This window comes from Podarcis raffonei, chromosome 6, assembly GCF_027172205.1.
Source record: "Podarcis raffonei isolate rPodRaf1 chromosome 6, rPodRaf1.pri, whole genome shotgun sequence".
NCBI classification, from domain to species: domain Eukaryota; kingdom Metazoa; phylum Chordata; class Lepidosauria; order Squamata; family Lacertidae; genus Podarcis; species Podarcis raffonei.
In genome coordinates this window covers 20,075,242-20,098,847 of record NC_070607.1, presented here as the reverse complement: position 1 = coordinate 20,098,847, position 23,606 = coordinate 20,075,242, and the positions used below count along the sequence as shown (strand labels likewise).

At 41.9% G+C, this 23,606-nt stretch overlaps 1 protein-coding gene and 1 long non-coding RNA gene across 6 annotated transcripts in view; one reads left to right on the top strand and one right to left on the bottom strand.

Annotated features, from left to right (window-relative positions):
- Nucleotides 1-8,163, bottom strand: part of CAMSAP2 (calmodulin regulated spectrin associated protein family member 2) — a 77,113-nt gene extending 68,950 nt beyond the window's left edge. Inside the window, exon 1 of one of the 3 annotated variants that reach the window (XM_053391510.1) lies at nt 7,054-8,163. In XM_053391510.1, coding sequence (XP_053247485.1) covers nt 7,054-7,192 — 139 coding nt within the window. In that variant the 5' untranslated portion in view covers nt 7,193-8,163. The remainder of the gene's footprint in view (nt 1-7,053) is intronic. The other 2 variants (XM_053391511.1, XM_053391513.1) reach the window with 2 other exon arrangements.
- Nucleotides 8,164-8,468: 305 nt separating this feature from the next.
- On the top strand, nt 8,469-23,219 carry LOC128415393 (uncharacterized). Of its 3 annotated transcripts, none has more exons than XR_008330937.1 (3): nt 8,469-8,521; nt 8,933-9,012; nt 23,141-23,219. It is a non-coding gene; the product is annotated as an uncharacterized LOC128415393 (long non-coding RNA). The 3 variants fall into 3 exon arrangements; XR_008330936.1 differs by lacking the exon at nt 23,141-23,219 and adding an exon at nt 21,172-22,217; XR_008330935.1 differs by lacking the exon at nt 23,141-23,219 and adding an exon at nt 12,525-13,951.
- Nucleotides 23,220-23,606: the final 387 nt, after the last annotated feature.

Here is a 23,606-nt window from a genome sequence, read left to right as displayed (position 1 = left end):
TGCTGAATGATTTTTAAATAAGATACATTAAAATCCTGATTTGAAGTGACAAGCAGAAAGCCGATCTGCTGAAAGGGAGCCTATTAAAAAAAAAAAAAAGGATACAAGACCACCCAAGCGCTTACAAGCGTGATGACTTTTCTAGCCTCTTGGAACAAAATCAGACATGACATCAGGAGGTGCATACTTTTCGCTGTGGGGCAAATTCTAGCTTTGAGGAAAGGACAACTTAATGCTCAAGTGGCACAGGAGCAAAGTAATTGCAAGCATCATGTCACCTTGATACTAGTGCTACATGGTTAGATGATGATGACAAGGTAAGAGATGCATCTCAATAAAAGACAAAGTTAAGTCCTGCCTCACTCAAGATAGGCCAATATCACACACATACTTGTGCAGCTATCACAGCGCTGCCAATCTGGGCCCTATGAGTAACATTTATATCGGCATGGCCTTTGCCTATAGAGGAGCAAATAGAATACAAAATGGTTCTGAAAACATGATTTACTAGACTGGTTGCTTTTTGTATGATAAGGTAGTGAAGTTTACAGTTAGGCTGGAATGAGGTGGCAAGATTTGCCTGTCAACCATGCATTTGTCTCCATGACAGTTGTCCAACAAAATACATTTACTCTGCTCATTAACTGTTTGCCTTGAGGTGTTCTTCCAGGAACCCTATCCATCCAAACACCAAGATGCTCGACAATAAATTCTACTGTAGTGCATAGCTTTGCCTTCTTTAGGCACTTAATAAAATTGTATAATTTTACTAGAAGCAATGCATGGAGCAATAAGCTAGGTGCTTGTTGGCACTTCATCTAATCCAAGAGTTGACCTCTAGTTGCTTCCACATGTTACATAAAAAAAAGGTTACTTGGGTTGTTATAAATATTCATGGCATTGATATTTTATTTAGCATTTCATAATTAACCTATTATACATGCAGATACTTTTCTTATATATATTTCTAATCATAAGTATTGCTATTTATTATAATTTTAAAGTAGATTAAAAACAAAAGACAATACTCTTTTAAAATGTACCACAGAATCTGTGCAATACATCAACATAAAAGGCAGATCAATGTGGAAAAGAAGTTTCTTGATGGTACAAAGTTTGAATTCCACACCTTTGCTGAATGCAGATTGCAAGTTGTGACGTCCCCAAGTCGTAAAGATGTGTGGCAGTGTGTCTACCAAACATGGGGGTGGATATTTACATTTAAGTGAAAGGAGTATTTGACTTGGATTCAAGATGTTCTAAGTTTAGGCAAAGCAAGTAATTTGTCAGGCCCTAACAGTGCATGTCCAACTTAAACTGCTTTACACCAGACACACATTCATTTTGAAGGAGCCAGGTTGAAAATACACCTCTGGAACTCATCTTCAGAACCTTTTCTAGCACACGGTAATGCAAGTATTTCTTTTAAAACCGACAAGAAAATCTTCTAGTGTATGCAAAAAGCCATTGATTGTCAATTAAAACCAATCTAACATTATGTTAGGACAGAGCCAGTAAACCAACTTACTCTGCTGAATTACAGCAATCAACAGGTACTACTGAAATGTATCAGAGCCACTAGATCCCTGAATGAATCCTGCATTTTTCCTCAGTGGAGTATTCAAAATAATTAACTAACGAAAAAGTAACTTTATTTGCTTTACAGAAATGACAGTGTTCAAAAAATACTAGATTGTGGGTTGCTAGTGAAGTCTATGACAAATTAACTATGAAGTCAATGACAAACCTAGACAGCATCTTAAAAAGCAGAGACATCACCTTGTCAACAAAGGTCTGTATAGTAAAAGCTATGGTTTCCCCAGTAGTGATGTATGGAAGTGAGAGCTGGACCATAAAGAAGACTGATCGCCGAAGAATTGATGCTTTTGAATTATGGTGCTGGAGGAGACTTTTGAGAGTCCCATGGACTGCAAGAAGATCAAACCTATCCATTCTTAAGGAAATCAGCCCTGAGTGCTCACTGGAAGGACAGATCCTGATGCTGAGGCTCCAATACTTTGGCCACCGCATGAGAAGAGAAGACTCCCTGGAAAAGACCCTGATGTTGGGAAAGATTGAGGGCACAAGGAGAAGGGGACGACAGAGGACAAGATGGTTGGATAGTGTTCTTGAAGCTACCAGCATGAGTTTGACCAAACTGCCGTGGAGGCCGTGGAAGACAGGAGTGCCTGGCATGCTCTGGTCCATGGGGTCACGAGAGTCAGACACGGCTAAACAACTAAACAACAACAACAAAGTGAAGTCTAATTGCAATTTATACAATCAGACACGTAGTTGAACAAATGTAACTTTTTTTTACTATAAATAACCTTTCAAAGGGTTAATAAAGTGAGGCTTTTTCAAGTTGTCAGTGCCAATTAACCTAGAATTGTGAAAGAAGAAATGGGCTGCAGCTGTAAGAAGCAATGCTAACTCCTGGGTCAAAATGTTGGACAAGACAGATAAGCTCCAAAGACTAATTTTTGTAGTCCTGCTACAATTCTACGCATGAAAACACACTTCATATATAAAACTATCATTACTTTTGTATTTGTAGTCTTGGAGTACAATGTCTGTTTTCAAAAACAAATAGCCCTTTCACTCTTCAAGGCAAGGGTGAGGAACCTCTGACTTGTGGGCTAAGCTTAGCCTGCCAGGAAGGTTCCCTTTGGCTCATGATGCCATTTCTCCCCAAGCCATGCCTACCTGTCACTCAGCTGACATAACTGGGTGATGTCAGCTGATAGGCGGGGGGGGGGAGGAGTTCAATCATGCTGACTGCTGGTGAAGCAGAACCCCTGCAGAGAGCAAAACTGAAGTACAGTGGTACCTCGCAAGACGAATGCCTCGGAAGACGAAAAACTCGCTAGACGAAAGAGTTTTTCATTTTCGGAGCTGCTTCGGAACTGTTTCCTTTTACTTAAAAACGTTACAAAACTGTAACTTCGAGGAGCAACTCATAGCGCGCGGTGCGGTAGCCTTTTTTGAGGTTTTTGAAGCACTTTGTTGCTTTTTGCAGCTTTTCAAAACCTTCGTCGGAAACTGTGCCTCACAAGACGAAAAAACCGCAAGACGAAAAAACTCGCGGAATGAATTAATTTTGTCTTGCGGGGCACCACTGTATCCACTAATCAGCTGGTGAGCAGAGTTCAATCCTACTAGGTCCTGCTTCACAATGGCAATGGCAAAGAAGACCCCTTTCCCCACACTGCAAGTCAACTCTGACAGGTGGGTGGGACAGCCCATGTATCAGTCACCTGACATCATGATGACATCATCTCCACCTCTGGCTGAAAGGCAAATGGATCTTTTGTGGCATATGCGTTTGCAGGCTGACGCTAGAGCGTACGGTTGCAGCCAATGATCAGACTGAGCAACCACGTTCGCCCGTCACAATAAGCAGCCTGAGTTGCTGTCTTATTGTGCTTCACCGTGCACAAATAATGTACTTGTGCACGTGGCCCAGCCATTTCCACTTCACTTCTTTCATAAGCGCAAGCAAGAGAAGCAAATCAGAAAACTACAATAAAGACAGGCTTCCCATGACATCCAAACCCGGGATCACGGTTTCTTGCTTCACAAGAAGACAGGATTTCTAAGCCAACAACAAACCATGACTTAAGGCTGGTGAAGAGTTATGGCTTTTACAAAGCAACAAACTTTAAAAAGGGTACAGGCCAATACTTTATTTAAATCTGCACCCTTAATATATATAGATTAATGTGCCCAATAAAACTTTTAAGAAGAATACATATAAAACCTGCAGGTCTTACAACCAGTATTCAGACATTGCTAGAAAATTGAACTTATTTGCAGCTTCCTGGTTTGCTTCTCCCACGTGTAGCAGGGGAGGAGTGAAGAGGGAGTGATTGGGCAGTGCCCATCAGAATGCTCCTTATGTACAATAAACCATAAAAAGCCAGTAAATCTAAACAAAGGCACAGTGTAAGTTCCTCGTGTCCCACTAGGGGAATCAAGTAAGCTGTGCATCTTTACAGGCAGACAACCCATTTTAGGTATCAAAAATAAGCCAGTGAACTTTTCCATCCCTAAGAAAAAGTGGAGGTTAATGGGTCTTCAGGTTACCCAACTGATGGAACAGGTCAAGAACAAACATATGCAGTACTACTGAAACACAAACCACTTCACCATTCCAATTCAAGGATCAAGGAAAGGATTAATTGAATAAAGTCACTTGAAACAATCAAAACAATGGCAGACACTATACAAACAGCACATTTACACACTGATAATTGTTTCTCTCAGCAGGAAGCAAAAATGTCTATAAAGCAAATTATGGCTTTCTCTGTGAAGAGGAGTAACAAAATCCATTTGAAATAAAAGATGTTCTTACTGTCTTTGCTGGGTACACTGTTCTTCAACATTCTACTTAGGTACAAAGAGGATATTATTTCACTCTTTCACACTGTATGTCTTATTCCCAACTTTCTGTTCCATCTTCAAGTTAATGTGGAAGGCTTACTTGAACCTATTTGATTAAGATTACTTATATGCCACTTTTCCAGCATCAGCTGTGCCCAAGGTGTCTTACAACAAACATTCAAAACATCATATAATAATTATATGAAATAGAGAGCATGTCAATAAATTAAAAAATGGCAAAATAAACAATTTAACAAGCAGAGAATAAATCCAATATTACTAAAAAACAAAAAATATAGGTTTAAGTATATAAATACAAAGCAGAACAAGAGCTAATTGACAATTAAGTTTCTGGTACTGGTCTTCCAGGGACACGGGTGGCGCTGTGGGTTAAACCACAGAGCCTAGGACTTGCCAATCAGAAGGTCGGCTGTTCGAATCCCCGTGACGGGGTGAGCTCCCGTTGCTCGGTCCCTGCTCCTGTCAACCTAGCAGTTTGAAAGCACGTCAAAGTGCAAGTTGATAAATAGGTACCGCTCTGGCGGGCTGGTAAACGGTGTTTCCGTGCGCTGCTCTGGTTCGCCAGAAGCGGCTTAGTCATGCTGGCCACATGACCTGGAAGCTGTACGCCGGCTCCCTCGGCCAATAAAGCGAGATGAGCGCCGCAACCCCAGAGTCGGTCACGACTGGACCTAATGGTCAGGGGTCCCTTTACCTTTTACTGGTCTTCCTGCACTCCCAGAAGCCTGGCTTAAATAAGAGTTTCGAAGGGAGGAGTTCTCTTACCAGGCTAAATAGTGTACAGCTATCTTCCATATTCTTACTCTAGAGGAGGCTGGCAGCAGCAAAAGGCAAATGCTGGAGAACATAAAGATGGTCAGCCGCTTCCCCAACCTCCTGGAAGTGCCAACTGCTGGTACAGTTCTTACTGCACTTCAAAACACCTAAGCAGCACAGTTCAGAGGGAAAGGGTCATATCACCAGGAAAGATGACTTACAACAGGCTCCCATTTCCCAATTTCAACTGCCTGCAATCTAACATACTTGTGTCCCATACTTATTCCACAGGCAGTTGCTATAGTTAGATCAATGCAATAAACTAGCACCTTAGCAGAGTTAAAGATAAAAGATTGCCTTGCTTGTGTTCCCCCCACCCATAACAACAAATTGCATATCCCCATGCTGAAAATAAATTATTCTTTAATTATTCCTGATCCTATATGCATGTCTGCTTGGAAATGCTCACAGTGAATTCAGTAGGACTTACTGCCTAGAATGAGCCTTAGGGCTCATCCACACATCTTCTCTGTACTTGATTACTGTACTCTTGGTGACTAGCAACTGAAAATGCAGGAATGCCGTTTCACTTGTTTACCAGACAAGAATGATTTCAACATTACCACAATGTGTTAATTAAGATGTTTTCATGATTGTACCTGCAGAACTGAATCTTAAGAGGAGTGGGGGAAGAAGAATGTTACACCATTTGAGAAACTTCCCATAGTTAGTTGTCTACAAATTTCCAATAAATCAGCATTTTCTTACACAAACCCATGATAATTAGAGAGTAGGGGGGAAAATATGTTTTGCAAAGCACTGAGAAAAATAGTCTGCAGCATCCACAACTAAAACAAAACAAAACACTTATTTGATGGCCTACGATAGGACTTGCTATGGTTTGGTTCATTTCCGTGATGTCTGGATAACCATCTGAGGCACCCCAAAGGCCTTTTGTCATGTCACACACTGCCAGTTTCCAGATGACATGTTTAAAAAGCACACGCACAAAACCCCCACATATTTTTGCCCTGGTACAATATGCAACAATGCCCTGGCTTCAAATGCAACAGTTGCAGAATTGCAAGGAAGAGGAGGAGGAACCTTTTCCTGTTATTCTACAGACAAAATTATGGGATTGCTACTTCACCTTTCTTTTGGAAAAATCATCACTGGTTATTAATGCATGCTATTTAAGAATAACCTATTAAAAAGCTGTGTGTGTGTGTGTGTGTGTGTGTATATATATATATATATATATATATATAGCCTAAAATCCTTTGTTCGGAAAGGAACCTATTGCAAATAACAAAGCTAGCCTTCCACAAGGCCTAGATGATAAGCAGCAGGAAGTCTCTCACCTTTTAGAGAGTATTCAAAGAATTCACTTCAATACAATCAAGCAATGGGAATTCCTCATAGGCTGTGAAAGGTGACAAGTGTCATGAAATGCCCTTCTCTCAGGAGGGAACCTCCAGCTCCCACTGACCCAATTGACTGCTGGCTATCCTCAGATGTCAAAAACTAACAACGCCCATACATTTCTCCCATTTTCTGTGCCAGCTACTAAATGGAAAAAAGGTGTATATTTTATGACAAGGGGAGGAGGGAACTGCCTGCACACATCATCCTGCAAGATCTGCATTTTAAGAATTCACAGAAATACAAGTTGCCATTTACTCTTTCATGAAAACAGCAGCACCCCCAAAATGAGATTAAATATTGCACAAGCAAAAACACAACACACACCCAGGTTACTTGTCATATATACCACCACCATCCCCTTCCCTGGCACAGTCCCCCAACGGCTGGATGATTCACCCCAGTAAAGAGAACCAAGTCAAGAACGACGGATGAGGAAAAGGGAGGTGATAAGAAGACATGCTAACCTACCTGTCCCGAAGGCTTTGGCCACCAGCCACGCTAGATTACAGGCGATTTTCGCTCTGTTGAAGTCGTAATGATCAAAGGGTTTGATGGCAGGGACAATGAACGTCTTTCTCATTTCCTTGACGTCTGCGGCATCCCCCATTTTCCTTCCCTCCCCCCCACACCCCGGGCCCACAGAGCCTTAATTTTATTTTATTTTCAAAAAATCGATTTACATGATTCACCTTCTAGAAGGCAACCTTCAATATATAGAGAGATATATTATATATAGATGTCTATTTAAAAAATCTAGTAATATATAGGTCTCTTTTTAGGAGACCGTAGCAACGGAGGATGGAGGCGGTGCAGCGAACTCAGCTGTGTTTATGGGGCGAAATCCCCCCCGCCACCGCTTCCCTTCCCGCGCATAGGAATGTGAAAGAAATGCCCTCTTTTTCTCCTTCTCCCCCACCCGACGCCACCCCACCCCAGGGCCCTTTGTCCGAATGCCCTTTTTCCGATTCCAAACAAATAAATTGCAACCGCAGCCGATGGCCAGCTCGGAGACTCCTCGGACGAATGGTGAGGATTATTGCTGCTGCTGTTATTATCAATTATTCTGGTTGCTTCTTCTTTTTTGAAAGAGAGTCTTCCCCACAAGCCTGAAGAGGAGGCTCCTGCTCGGCTCGGCTCTCCCCTCCGAAATGCAGAGGGGGCGGGGAAAAGGGGCCAGACTCTGGAGGGAGGCGGCCGGGATTTTCCTGCAGCGGCTCGGGAGGAAGCGGCGCCCCAGGCAGGGAGATGTCCGGGCGCTCCAGATACGGCTCTCCAAGCGGGAAGGCGAGGGAGGGACCCGGCGGCCGAGCCGGCCGCGGCGCTTGTCAGTGCTCCTCGCGGCGCTCTGAGGGCCGCCTCGCTTTCTCCGACGTCGCCCCTATGTCGCCCCCTTCCCAAGCTTCGCCACAGCTCCCCTTCCTCCTCCTCCTCCTCCTCCTCCTCCTGCCGCGCTCAAGACTGAGGAAAGCAGCCGCGCGCAAAGACGCATGCGCGCTCTCCTGGCTAGCCGCTGCCCCCTCCTCATCGTGCGCGCTTCCCGGGCTTGGGCGGAGCTGCCGGGAGAGGAGACGGGGTGGGGTGGGGGATAGACCAAGGGGGAGGCGCAGAGGGGTGTTGCTTCTCCCCCCACCGACGCCCGGCTTGGGGAAACGGAGGGTCACGTGGCCGGTACAATGGGGCATTCTTGACGCGCGCGCTCCAGCTCACCATCATCTGGTTCCAAGGCGCCTCAGCGACCAGGGCGGAGGCTGGCCCACCACCAGAGAGCACGGGGTGGGGTGGCAAATGGGGAGGGCCCTCGGGCAGCTGAAGGCCTGGGGCAGGCGGGGTGGGCGCGCGGCGGAGCCCGGCCGTTCTCTGCACAGGAACTGGATGCATGCTGAGAGAGGAAACAAGGCAGCTCTCGGGCATGCATTGGCACCGGCGATGCCCCATGGTAATTATAGGCTTAATAGTCTTCCCCCGCCGCCGCCGCCTTTTGGGTAATCATCATGTCTATTATTAGCTCACCTAGTTCAAGAGACGTTAGCCCTGCTATGGGGGGGGGGACTCCTCATTTTGTTGAGGAGGAGCCCCCCCCCCGGATTTCTACCGCAGAGTCCTGCCTTCAGGGCATCAATGACTGGCAGGCCCATTCTGGAGCGCGCTTTAAAAAAAAAAGTTGCATTTGACTGCACTGTGGGAAATGTTGGCCAATTCGTGAAAAATAAATATTTTTTTAAAACGCTCATATGTGTCTACATCTTAGTGTCTGGGCCACAGAGCAATTGCAATTGGTTAATTATCCTTTAAAAAAAAAAAAAAAAAAAAGCTTCCTTCTCAAATCCTTGCTTTTCTTCCAACACAGGTCGTGCAGTTTGCATGTGGGAACTGAAGCTTTGATTTTCACTTGGGCAGTGATAGGATTCTTGGAAAGCACATGTGTCAGTGAGTTACGAACCTTATATAAGCATCTGTTCAGAAATAAAACTGCTTTCACATTTGCAAAGCTATGCCGGCCCGGTATGGTTTCAATACAGCATGTTGAAATCCTTACATTGCAGGGTGTTGGACTAGATTACCCTTGCGGGTCCCTTCCAACTCTATGATTCTATTGTGAACGTAAAATCTTTTTTAAAAAATTATCTGAGAAAAACATGAGTGGCCGCTATCACTAGTGCAATCTCTTAGAGTCAATGTAAGTTACCCTGATAGATGGGGCAATTAAAACATGCCTTAAATTTGGAACTAGGCATGTTTATCACTAACTGGGCAATCTAGGGAGAGAGACAGGGAGACTTATTCCATGTACAGTACCAGGAAAGAGTACAGTACTATACATATGTTATATAGCCTTGCCCTCTCAGGCCAGAGCAGGCTACAAGTACTTAATTCTAGGCATGCAATAGTGAGGGACAAACTACACATTACATCCACATGTGTATAACCAAGCTCATAACTAGTATTCCAGGGCATACTGCCTCTGACAATAAAGGTAGAACATAGCTAGTAGCCATTGATAGTCATATCATCCATGAATTTAAAGCCATACAAGTTGGCAGCCATCAGTACATCTTAGAATCATAGAATCATAGAGTTGGAAGAGACCACAAGGGCCATCGAGTCCAACCCCCTGCCAAGCAGGAAAATCTTGTGGGATCAAATTCTATAGTTTAACTTTGTGCTATGTGATGAAACACATTCCTTTGTCTTCTGAATCTTCCACCATTCAGCTTCATGGCCCTGGATTCTAGTATTATCAGGGAGAAAAACCTCTTCCTAGCTATCTTATCCACACAGTGTATAATATTTCACACCTATCACACAGACACCCCTTCTGCGCCCCCCCCCATATTAAGAATCCCCTTGATCATTTTGGTTGCCCTTTTCTGAACCTTTTCCGAACCTTTTCCAGCTCTTAAAAGTTTTCCTTTTTTAGGTAGGGCAATCATAATGGAACATGGTATCCCAAGTTGTGGCCATGCCATCGATTTGTATAACAGCATTATAATTCTGGCAATTGCATTTTCAGTGCCTTTCCTATGATCTCCAAGATAGAATTGGTCTTTTTCAGAGCTGCTGCATACTAGGTCAACATTCTGACCTTGAATTCTACAGCGGATAAAATACATCCTCAATTTCCTACATTATCAGTTTGGGATGAAATGTCACATGGCCCCTAAATCTCCTCCCCCACCTTGTTAAGTATGGCTCTCAGTCTGTGAACCATTTTATTTTCTAGAGATGTAATTTTCCAACTCTGCTTTATGAAGCTCTGATGTTAATGTGGAAACATCACCATGCTTTTAATAAGAAGAAAATCAGTAATGAAACAAAACCTTCCCTGGATCACTAGCCAGACTACTAGTCTTCCCCTGCAATACATTACCATAAGGGAGTGTTGGATGTGTTCAGCAGTGCACATTCATGAGTGACAGTAGTAAAACCCAAGATGCCTAGTCACTATTTCATGTGAATTGAGTGTATAGACATGCCTCATTAATATCTGCAATGTGTGTAGGGGTTATATGGTAGACAATGTTAAGTAGGGATAAATGTTCCCAGAAGGTATATGGTTTGAAATCCTCTGTTCAGTAGAAGGTAACCAATTACTGTCATGTGGAGAGATTGTGATTGGGCCTCTGAGCAAAAAATGTTGCACATCGTGTGTAAAGGTCCTTTTTCAACACTTCATTTACATTCACTGTGCAAGAGCAACCCATCATCCCACTGCTTGGTTCATTGGTCAGGAGAGTTGGCCACTGTAACCATCATAATGACAGAAAAGGGAGATAAGAACGAAATAGAATCAGAATATCATGTGTTAGCCAAAATCATTGATCTTAGTTCTGTAACTCAACTCCTGTGAGAGGAAAAAGCAATAGTAGCAGTGCTGAAGAGTGTTTGCTTATTTTATTTATTAATTTATTAAACTTATTAGTTGCTTGTCACCCGAAGTAACTTATAGCAATGTTTGTGTGTACATAAACATAAACACACACACACACACAGAGAGAGAGAGAGAGAGAGAAATACACACTGCCATAAGGGAAAGGGGGGAATCATACATCAATATATTGCCTAAAAGAGCTTTCCAAACTTTTCATATCGGTGACACACTTTTTAGACATGCATCATTTCGTGACACAATAATTCATTTTTACTAGCAAACCGGAGGTTAAACTAACTCAGGCTTCTAAACCACTGAGCCTCTTGGGATTGTTGATTGGAAGGTCAGCAGTTCGAATCCGCATGACGGGGTATGCTCCTGTTGCTCTGTCCCAGCTTCTGCCAAACTAGCAATTTGAAGCACACCAGTAAAAGTAGATAAATAGGTACCGCTGTGGCAGGAAGGTAAATGGCATTTCTGTGTGCTCTGGCTTCCTTTAGTGTTCTGTTGCACCAGAAGTGGGCCGCATGACCCGGAAAGCTATCTGTGGACAAGCGCCGGCTCCCTTGGCCTGAAAGGGAGATGAGTGCCGCAACCCCATAGTCGCCTTTAACTGGACTTAACTGTCCAGGGGTCCTTTACTTTTTTTTTACCAGCCTTGGGAGCAGCATGGGGAGCATTTGCCTGACACACCTACATACTGCAGCCGACACAGGTAACAGTTTGGAAAGCTCAGTTCTAACATAACATTTATGGGGGGGGGGGGAAGAACCACCTGCCTTATAAATAATAACAAACAACATTAACTATACTTTAATAATAAACAAACAATACTCCCTCCCACTAATTAGCAGATAAAGAACTGTTTTTCCCCTTGGAAATTTCCCACCTGGAAGTCTGTTAGTCTGTTATCAGGCCAGCTGTTGCAAATTGGAAGTGGGTGGGTCCACCCTCCTCTTCCAGGCATGATCCTGCATCTCCTCTCTGTCCAGGAGGGAGCAGTAGCAAGGCAAAACAGGAAACTAGTAGCAAAAGTTTTACCTGGTTTACAGTTTGTCTGGCTACTGCTTTTTCCTGCTGTTGGGGGTGGGGGTGTTGTCCACCCTTAATTTAGAACAGCAAAGGAAGGGGAATCAAGGAAACTGAAATAAAAAGTCACCTTTCGGTCTTGGTTTTTGTGTTCCCAAAATAAAAGGCCCCAGAAACTCTGTTCTCTGCTAGTACAATGCAGTATAAAGATTCATAATTCACTTCTCTAACAAAGCCTGCAAGAAGCAAAGTACAAAAGGTTATAATGCTATATGCACATGGAAGATAGTCTAAATAGAACTTCAGGACTTGCACAGCAATCCTAGGCATGTCTATTAGAAACAAATACTCTTGTTCAGAGGATTTGTGTAGATTTCTTCAAATGATATTATTTCATATCTTTGTTACAAATTTTATGAGTTCCCTGCTTTTTGCCAAGATGGAATTTCAAACTGACTGTAGCACTTTAAAAAAACTGCACTTAAGTCCCATTGAAATTAACAAGTCTTAAATTAGTCACAATCACAACTGATTTCAACAGGATTTAAACCAGATTGTGACACCTGGAGAGGACTGCTGTGGATTTCAGAATTCTACAGAAGACAGAATTATTTCCCCATAACTACTTGCCTCAATAGCACATGGGGCTGGATGTCTTTTACTTGCAGTAAGTGGGACCCGCAACGAAATGTTGCAGGCTGGAGTGCTCCTATAAAGAGTTCCAGCCATCTAGCTATGCCTTCTTTGAGTATACTTCATCCCATCCCTCCATTTTTCTGTTGGTTCTTCCATACACACACCTCAGTCTTTGTTGAGCTGTCTTTGGTTTCCCACAACCCTTTGGTTCCCCACCTCTCAAGCCTGCTGATACCCCTTCCTTGTTTGTGTGAGGTGCTATTTTGCCTACACAAAGATTCATGCTTAGTGAATGAATTCACTCTTAGTATGTAGCATATTGTAGTATGTACAGCAAGAACCACTGTGTGATTAGATCTTATGAAAGGGAACTGCCATGGTCCATTTACTAAGATGTTTTGCTTCAGCAGCCACTACTGTTGCAGAGTAAATAAAACAGAGCTCAGGAAAACTCAGTACTTTGGCAGTGTTCAATGGGGTAAGACAGGCCGGGACAGGAGACTACATTCTTTGATCTGAGAATGGAGGTATAATGTTAACAAGAATGTTCTTATCTGTGAAGTGTTAGGTGGTGTGCCACTGCATCTGGTCATCCTAGCTGAAATTCAAAGCTATTTACAAGTAAAATATGTGCAAAACGCTGCCTTTTTAAAGGAAACATAGCAATTCTTAGGAAAACATGGAAGCAAATACACACTTCCAGAAGTACCCTTGCAGAGTAACAGTGGCATGGATTTGTTCATATTATCTGTGATAAGCAAAGGTCAAAGACATTCACCTTTGCATGAAATATTTCATCCCTACAAAACATAACTGTAAAAAGAGGAAGGCAAAAGAGCCAGCTTTATTAATTTTGTAAGATTAGCAGCTGAGGAACAGCATTCTGTGACCATAATTCAACTAAGCAGTGAGAATGATAGTTTAACTTGAGAGTGATACAACTGAAAACATGGCTTTTGCAAGAGTAGGCAGGAAATAATGTTGAAGATGGAACTGTACCACTTCTACCAGTCAGGCTTATCTGCTAATAGTAGGCTTTTACAAGCAGGAAGAAAAGGTGTAAGTGACCAGAACATAAGATTCAGGTAGGTAGCCATGTTGGTCTGAAGCAGTCGAAATAAATAAAAAAATTAAAAAATTGTCCAGTAGCACTTTAGAGACCAACTAAGTTTGTTCTGGGTATAAGCTTTCATGTGCATGCACACTTCTTCAGAACAACAAGAATCATGTTACCTCAGTTTTGAGAAAATTAGCAATAAAATTTTGGCCAAACTTACATCAAAGTATTTCCATTATTGTAAATATGAAGGTCGCTTCAGGCATGACTTTCCCCTCCTACATGGAGTTAAGACAAATATTTTGTGTGAAGTGGCCAGAGTCAAGAATTGAGGCTTACTGCAGCAGGCACAGGAGGAGGGGGACAAATATCTGGTTAGAAAACGAAGAAAGACTGGGAGCCCCAGAGGAGGTTGGGGACAGCTTGGGAAGGTGGAGTCAAAACACATTTTCTCCTCTCTTCCGGGCATGGTCTGCGATTTTATGCTCCATGTCCGAGCACCCTTTTTTGCTCCATAACTTTCCCCATGAAAACCAGCTCTTTTAAAGCTCAGTCAGAGCAAGTATCAATCTGTGGGAAATCTTAATTGATGCTTGCTCTGATTCAGCTTTAAAGAGTGTGTTTTGGGAGGAAAGCCTGGAGCAAAAAAAACCACCACCACACTCAGCCATGGAGTGTTGAAATGCAGACCTCTGCCTGGAAAGAGTGGGGTGAAAGGTAAGCAAGTGTGGCCAAGGCCACAGTCTGGTGACTCGGGGTGGAGGCAGCACCAAATATGGCATGTTCTTGACAGAATCTAGCAAGACCTGGTGCATCCCAGGTGGAGCCAACAAAATTTGGAGTTCACAGAGTTTTCAGACCTGTGATGATAACCTGAGAAAGGGCCAACTCCAGGTTTGAGGGGGCCCTCAGTAAAATGTGCAGAATATCTACAATCAGTGCTGTTATTTTTGAACTGCCATTCTAATTTCCATGATGTCCCTGACACAGCATCACACCAGGGCATCATGGGAAATTTAGCTCCCAGAACTAGCCATCCACTATAGAGGCACAGGGCAGGAGTTGCCACAAAAGTGCTCAAGGATGCTCTGTACTGTACTGATGCTGGGCCTGACCTGAAAAGTTGCCAGTACAGTATTTGGGGATATCATTGTGAGGTGGGTATGGGGTAACCTACAATTACTTTGTTTCCCACTGTGTTGGGATGTCAAGGTGTAGTGTAGTAGCGATAGCAACCTCATGAACCTAGTCAAAAGTACGTAGGTATTTTCCTTTGCAAGTTGCCATATAGGCACCCAAGGATTCAACCACTGAGTAAAGGAATAAATGAATTGATGAAAGCACTGCCAACACTTGGGGCATATTTGGGACAAAGCAAGGTATGATGGGGAGGGACGCGAGTGGCGCTGTGGGTTAAACCACAGAGCCTAGGACCTGCTGATCAGAAGGTCGGGAGTTTGAATCCCCATGACGGGGTGAGCTCCCGTTGCTCGGTGTCTGCTCCTGCCCACCTAGAAGTTCAAAAGCACACCAAAAAGTGCAAGTAGATAAATAGGTACCACTCTGGCGGGAAGGTAAACGGTGTTTCTGTGCGCTGCTCTGGTTCACCAGAAGCGGCTTCGTCATGCTGGCCACATGACCCAGAAGCTGTACGCCGGCTCCCTTGGCCAATAAAGCAAGATGAGCGCCGCAACCCCAGAGTCGGCCACGACTGGACCTAAGTGTCAGGGGTCCCTTTACCTAAGGTATGATGGGGGGGAGTGGGTCTGAATCACCATGCTAGGTTTTAAACCATTTTTGTTTGAGAAGCGCCAGTTTATACAAGAGTACACCATGTAGCAGAAATGCAAAATTTATAAAAGTGTATTGAATATCAAAGGCCATGATGTGCAGATAGAGGACAAAGTCATCCTCCCTGTGAAGGTTACTAGTTTTTTTTTTTTAAGTTTTATAAATTATAAGTTTAAACACTTAATGCTCCATGTACCAAGGATTAGACTGATGTAATTTGAAGTCACTGACCTGGAGCCTTGGCTATGGTTTCTCAAAGCAGCAATAAGTCCCAAGATTTTCTGTCTGAGAACCAGAAACATTTTTAACCTAGATTAATCATTCTAAGCCTAAACAAACTGTGGGCCCCCTTGCCGTACAGGCAGACTGGGGAGTCAGATGGGGTGCCTGTCATGATGGAAGCAACATAAAAGTTTGGTCCTGACTCTGCTCATTAATCAGGGACTGAATGGGGCATATGTAAGCAGACTGAAAAGTTCAGCTTGTCATCTTGACTCAGATTTATTTATTTTAAAACTGCTTTTGATTTAAAAAACCATCATGTAGAATTTGGTATTCAATCTTAAGAAGTATCCAAATGCAAACAAACAAGTTTCCAAAATATACAGCAGATTTTGTTGCACTTAGTTTTTAGTCTTTGCAACATCCCTAAGAAAAGGAATCGTTGAAAGGTAGGATTACATTAAGTAATTTTAAAAACATATCTGGTGACCACACCTAGTGCCTTTTTCTCTTCAACATATTTTGGTTGTTGTTGTTGTTGTGGCTATTACTGGAAGACCCAAAAACTTACAGCTTTACATAAATTTGTTGGCTATAGGTGCCATGGTTCATGTGACAGGTGCTGCAAGAGTATGGGCTAGCGGCAATTTTGAAATAGGACTTCTGCAGGCCATGTGTATATCTACCTAAAGTCTTTCCCATTCCAGACTACCAGTATATGTCATCCAAATGAAATCTGCCATTAGTCTTGGCTTTCCAGTGAATTTTGTGGCCTGTTTGAACTTGGAATAACTTCCCCCTTCCATGATTTATATTCATTATTACTAACATGCATTAGAATCCCCGCTTCATCTATATTAAGCATGGATCTAAAAAAGTGAGGGAAATCCTCTTTTAAGCAGCCCTTGAGCACTCTGCACTGTAACAGCACAGCTAAAAATCGCCAAGGAGTAACTAATCCACTTTAAGTGATCTTGTATTTGTTCCTCAAGGGTATTTAAGATTGCCACTATAACTGCAAATAGGCTGGGTGCCTGAAAAACAACAGTGCCCCTTTCTGACAGACCTGTTCATAACAAGAACTGGGGTGCTGGATATGAACAGTGTGATGTAAATGAGGATAAGTACATATCCAACCCTCAGTGTTTTTATATAGGATGAGCGAGAGACCACAAATTATTGGGTATCGTGTGCCTTTATCCATGTTCCTCTCTTTCCAATAAAGTAATTCAGAGTGCAGTGGTTTGTTATGCTTTGAAGATTTACCTCCCTACCACCTTCTTGCTGTTACAGCCAGAAAGTCTTTTTTCTAGGAATCCACATCAAAAGGAGAATAATGTAAATCCTTTACTTCAGCCTGCCACACTCATAAATCACTTCTGCTTTTAAAATCGGTTTCTAGCTATGACTACTAAAAACTATATTAGGCCATACATTTATAGAATTAAACATTTTCTGATTAATTCCCAGCAGTTTGTGCCAGGCAAACATAGTTCCAGCCCGATCGTACAGACAGGTTAGGCAGCTGCCTAATGTAGTTACTACTGTAGGGGTTCCTGCCCTGCTGGATGCAATGTATGCGTGGCATTCAACTATGTTTTTACTCACTGAAATTAATGAGCATGACTAAGTTAGGTCCATTAGTTTTAGTAGGTCTGCTATGATTAAAACTTAGTAGAATACCACCCTGTGTGTTTAATGACTTACACTGCTTCCAACTTGGCTGGCTTCCCTGCTTTAGCAGAAAGTCAATTCCAGAATCCTTTGTGATATCACAAGGGTCCTAGGGTACACTTTTAAGAGAACATTCTTGCCATGTTCAGTTAACAAAGATCATTCTTACCCTGCCCTACCTAGGGCTGAAAAATGGAGCTGGAGCTGAGTGTATATGATAGAAAGAGGGAAGGGGGATTAAAAAGAAATAATCTAGTGTGCGGGTAGTGGGCTCCATGAACTCTTCTCTCCTGGTGCCGTGGCCCAAAGCATTATTTTTAAAAAATGAACTGAAACAAAAATTGGCAAAGTCGAAATCTGCAATCCTGTAAACTGCCCTGTGAAGGGCAGTAAATAACAACAACAACAACAACAACACTCACTAAAGAGAAAGTCTTTAAAAATTATGTTCTAAATTAATATGTATAGGAGGCATAGGCAAACTCGGCCCTCCAGATGTTTTGGGACTACAATTCCCATCATCCCTGACCACTGGTCCTGTTAGCTAGGGATGATGGGAGTTGTAGTCCCAAAACATCTATAGGGCAGAGTTTGCCTATGCCTGATGTATAAGATCAGGCTGTTAGTTTATACAGGAAAGTTATTCCAGTGGCTACATCCAGAGACACGTATGTCATTCATTTCTGCCCCCAAGTCAATTTGTCAACCACTGGAATAGAAATCCAAATGCCATGTTTGCCCGAGGCTTTTAAAAGTAGATGGCTTTTGTACATTTCTAGTGAGGAAATGTAAGACAACTTGCAGGTTTCTGAATTCCTTTCATTTTTAAAGTGCACTGTCCACTACCAAGATAGAATATTAAACACACAAAACTTGCCCCTATACTGTACTAGCTGTTAAAGGCACACAAGGCCTTCGGGGGGGGGGGAGAGATTGGCAACCTTAATTGGAACATCTATGAATTAAGGCTAATAGTGCAATCCTATATATGTCTGCTTAAATAGATGCCGTACCTCGGAACTCTAATGTTTTGGAAGTCGAACGGTCTTCCAGAACAGATTACACTTGAGTTCCAAGGTACCATTGTACACAATAGGATGTTGCTGTAGGCCTGCAATTCTATGTACTTACATGGGAGTAAATCTGCCCTCAACATAGTTAAACTTCTACGTAAAATCCATAGGCTTTCTTTTAAACTGCTTTGAGGTTTTTTCCACAACCAAGGAGTATAGAAATTTTATGGCATAAATAACTCTTGAGGTTTCCCCCCCTCCCCCAATCAAATGGTATATAAACTAAACACAACAACAATATACTTGGGACTAAGCCCCATTGAATTAAGTGGGACTTATTTAAAAGTATTCCTGCACAGAATCTGGGCACACTGTAACATCAACTAGCAAAATATGTGATACACATATCACTTTCATGTAAATCCCAGTAAAGAAAGCAACATGCGGGTGAGGAAGTTGGCTAATGGTGAGATCATGGAGTCTGCATCTTGTCATAGACAGAAAGCAGGAGGAAGGAAGGGACCTTCCAATAAAGCTGTGTAAGGAGCTTTGCAGGATTCAGACTGAACCTAACACTGCTACAGAGAAGGAACGTACAATGGTTGTTGCCTCTTCTTTGAAAATATACAATCCAACTGTCAACCTGATTTCTATCCATTATTCCATGAAACAAACAAATATTGTTTCCCCTCTCTCCATTGCTCCGTTTATCACCTAGCCTAATGAAGAGTTCCTGATAACCCAGGCTTGCACACTATTTTGTGACCTTTTGTTCAGCCTAATAAAGGTATTGCCGTAGTATGGATTTTTTCTTATGGGCCAACCTTTACTGTTTGTGTGTTGGATAGAAACGATTTTGCTCGGAGCCATGTAATATTTTATTGATCTCTATATAACATATTGGGGGCGGGGTTTGAACGGTTTGCTTCATGAGAAAACTAGGAATCACTATTGCAGATGATGACAGGTCATGAGGCACAGCAATTGCTGCTCTGTTGGAAATATTAAAAACTATATTAAAAAGCAAGGGGGTGTTTGTCCATAAAAAAGCAGCTCAAAAAATCCACACTTGGGCAATATGTTAGGACCAAACAAAATGTCACAAAATCGTGACAAGAGTTTTAATTATCCAATACAGTGGTACCTTGGTTTACAACCATAATCCGTTCCGGAGGTCTGCTTGTAAATCAAAACAGGTTGTAACCCAAGGCGTGCTTTCGCCAATGGGGCCTCCCCCCAAAAAAGGGGGGGTTGTAATAATAATTTTAAAAGGGTTGTAATCCACAAAAAGGCACACGCACTTCCAGGTTTGACATGGTTGTAATCCAAAACGGTTGTAATCCAAAACAGTTGCAAACCAAGGTACCACTGTACTCATCATCAGGCAAGATGTTACACTATGAAATGGGGGCGGGAAATGAGGACAAATATAAAACAATAAAGTGCAAATACTAGGCTGGATGTTGCAGCCGTAAGGTCAGCCTCCAGGCTCACTTCCAAGATAGAGATTGAATAAGTCTCTGCTCAGTGCTGTCCATGGAGTTTTCTTGGCAGGGATACTGGAGTGGCTTGCTGGTTCCTGCTCCAGGTGGATCACGTTTGGTCAAAACTCTCCACTATGACCTGTCCATCTTGGGTGGCCCTGCACGGCATAGCTCACAGCTTCTCTGAGTTATTCAAGCCCCTTCGCCATGGCAAGGCAGTGATTCATGAAGGGGGCTCAGTGCTGAGATACCAAATTAAGCAGCTAGGATTCTGAAATAAAGAAGCAATCGCCACTCCTCTTTTTATATATATATAGAAATAAAACCTAGCTGTTACATGTCTCCCATACTTTAAGCAAAAAGCATGAGGTCCTGGTTGGGCAAACAACAAAAATTAAAGCTAGAGGTGAATTTTAGATGCTTTCCAGGTAAGAGAGGCATAATACTAAAACCTGGGGTCATCCAGGGTACTAAATGTTGGGGGATTAAAAAAAGACAAAAGGAAATACTTCTTCACACAGCACATTGTTAAACTATACAAATTCATGGAGGATAAGGCTATTAAACCCTACTAGCCATGATAGATAATATATCCAGGATCAGATATAGCATGCCTGTAAATATGGGTTGCCTGAGTACTATTGTGGTCATATCTTGCTTGTGGGTTTCCCACAAAGTTGTTTTCTTTGGTAAATGGGCTACTGGACTGGATAGACCTTTGCTCTTATTGAACAGGGCTCTTTTATTATATTTTTAAAACGGGAACCTTAATATATATATCGATAGGAGCAAACACATAAATTTATTAAGTTCATTGGTTGAGATGAATGAAACCTTGAATGTGTCCTTTCGTAACATTTTTCCAGCTTGCAATGCAAATAAGAGATGTAGAAATACCATAATTCACTGTCATTATTTTGAAATAGTATGCAGCGCATTGTCAAAAATAGAAATGCATTCCATCAGGAATGAATCACCAATTATTTGAGAACAGAAAGCACTCATTCATTTCATTTCCCTTGGACAAACCTCAAACACATATTGTACTAGAAAATGTGTTGACAGCTACACAATAATCACAACTACCACACACCTTTTTTCTGTAACAGGCAGTGTTACCAACCTTCCCCATGTAATCCTTAAAGTATTTATGGGATCTTAAATAACTACCAAAGTGAAAACTGCTGCTAAATTGAATGTTTCAGCCTTAGCCTTACTAAATTTCAACATCAAGTCATTTCCATGTCAAGATACACTGCTGCCTAATTTTGTTTCTCAAAATTAATCTTTTAAGTCTGTCCCTATCATTAGGCAAAGTGAGGCAGCTGCCTCAGAATGCAGATACTGTCACTGCCCCACCAGCTTTCACCCGAGTCTCCCGACTGTTGCCATCCTTCTGAACTAGTGCTGATGCTTGCTGCTGAGCTACTGTGTTTCACAAGATAATCAAATGGACAAACCATTTCTAACACACCACTACCCGACTATCAACTCATCTTCTAAAACACTTTACATTTTATACTGTATACTGGTACAAAACTGAGTAAGATAAGAATGGATTTCTAAAACACGTAAGATCTTGTTTCCAAGTTTTACTCCAGCTGAAACATATAATTTTCATCACTGCAAATAGAGTTAAGATGACTGATTCAAATAATCTCTATTTCCCTCTTAGAGATGGGTAGCTTAACCCATAATACACAACATATTATGAATGTAATCCTCCACCCTTGCAGTGTATTTAGCTGACAAACCATTTGATACTTGCCTTAACCTGCTTTTCTAGGATCAGCTTATTCTGGCTTCAAAAAAGCCTCACTTTGGTGAGGGGATAGTTCAGAACGATCTAATACCCAAACTTGCTGAGATTTGTTAACAGAAAGCTTTGATACTATTAGTAGACTGACTTACTATAGCTACTCTAGAGCCAGGTATAATACAGATAAAGTATGGCACAGGCAATGCCCAGAAGATGTTAATACATTCAGGCAGCGGGGTATGAATAAGAGAAAGGGTGTTTCCTCTGGCTAATTTACAGCTAAAGGAGAGCAACACGAGACACGTTTTTTTAAAGGAGTTTTTCTGTTATTGTTATATGGTACTGAAAAACTACCTGAAATTCTTCCAAAACAAACTGTATAATACTTCTCAAATGCAAAAGAGATGCTATACCCCCAAAATACATGTACTGTATGTCAGGGCACTGAAAAATATTCAGATTTCTAACTTCACAAAGGTCATAACTAATCACTGTTGCATTTTCTCTCATTATTGCAATATTGCATTGTTGGAAATAAAGAATTTGAGTCCAAATTGTATCTATGGTTTCCACTTAATTATAAATAAATCTAATGTTTGGCGTCGTTCCTCTCCGTCTCACAGATTTCATAAATTTAGCTATTACAATATACTTTCACATTTTATTAATCCATTCATCCATCTGCAGTATTTTTGGTCATTCCCAATACTTTGCATACAGCATCTGAGCAGCTGCCGCAATATAAACTAGGGAGTTTTAAATGTTCCCTTTTTATTGTATCTTTAGCATAGGAAAATATAATGATGGGTCTATTTTTGAAGATTTCCTGCTGCAAGTAGGAGGGAAAATGCCAGAGCAGAGGTGGGTGGGGGGTGGACAGAGTTGCATACTTGTCCTCACTTTTCCTTATCATGCGAGGAATTTAGAATATCTGAACAGGGCTAAATTGTGACCATTAAATATGAAGCACTTGGATATACAAAAAAGTAAGATGAAAAATATATCTATTCCAATGGCCATTACTCCAGGGGTCAGCAAATTTCTTCAGCATAGGGCCGGTCCACTGTCCCTCAGACCTTGTGGGGGGCCAGACTATATTTTGGGGGAAAACATGAACAAATTCCTATGCCCCACAAATAACCCAGAGATGCATTTTAAATAAAAGCACACATTCTACTCATGTAAAAACACACTGATTCCTGGACCGTCCACGGGCCAGACTGAGAAGGCGATTGGGCTGCATCCGGCCCACGGGCCTTAGTTTGCCTGCCCATGCCATTACTCAGTACGTTATAGGAACATACATACCTATTGTACATTAATTTTGAAACAATTAAATTCAACTTTTTTTGGCTAGGATCCAAAGAACCTCTTGAGATAAAAAGAAAGAAAGAAAAAAAGAGAAAACTCACTGGGGAAAGAGGGGCTCTGTCCATTAATATTTTTGCTATGCAAAAAGCATATTCATTCTATTTGTGATCTGTCCATTTTTCTTGTGAAAAAAATACTCATTTCTCACAGGTCAAAATCCAACACAAGACACAAAAGCTCTGTATTCCAGGGTCCCAGCCAGACTGTCATCTATGCCAGCTAGACAGGTACATTTTGCAGATAGTATCTACCCTTAGGTTACAATTTATCATCCCAATTAGCAACTTCCTCGTGCAGTATTATGCCAGCTGAGTAAGTGCACCTGGAAGGTGTACTATTTGACTCATTAAATATGAATTGCTGTTGATTTTTTGCTTGACTATTAAATCATTAATTTTAAATTTATACCGTGTTAAAACAAATATCACCCCTCTGAGCTGTTATGTTTTAAAAAGAAGAGGGAAATGATACAGAATTTGTTGGGGGCAAAGGAGAGCAAGCTAGGAGTGTAGATTCTCCCTATGCTATTTAACATCTATATGAAGCCACTGAGAGCTGTCATCAGGATATTTGCAGTGATGTGTCATCAATATGCAGATGATACCCAGCTCTATCT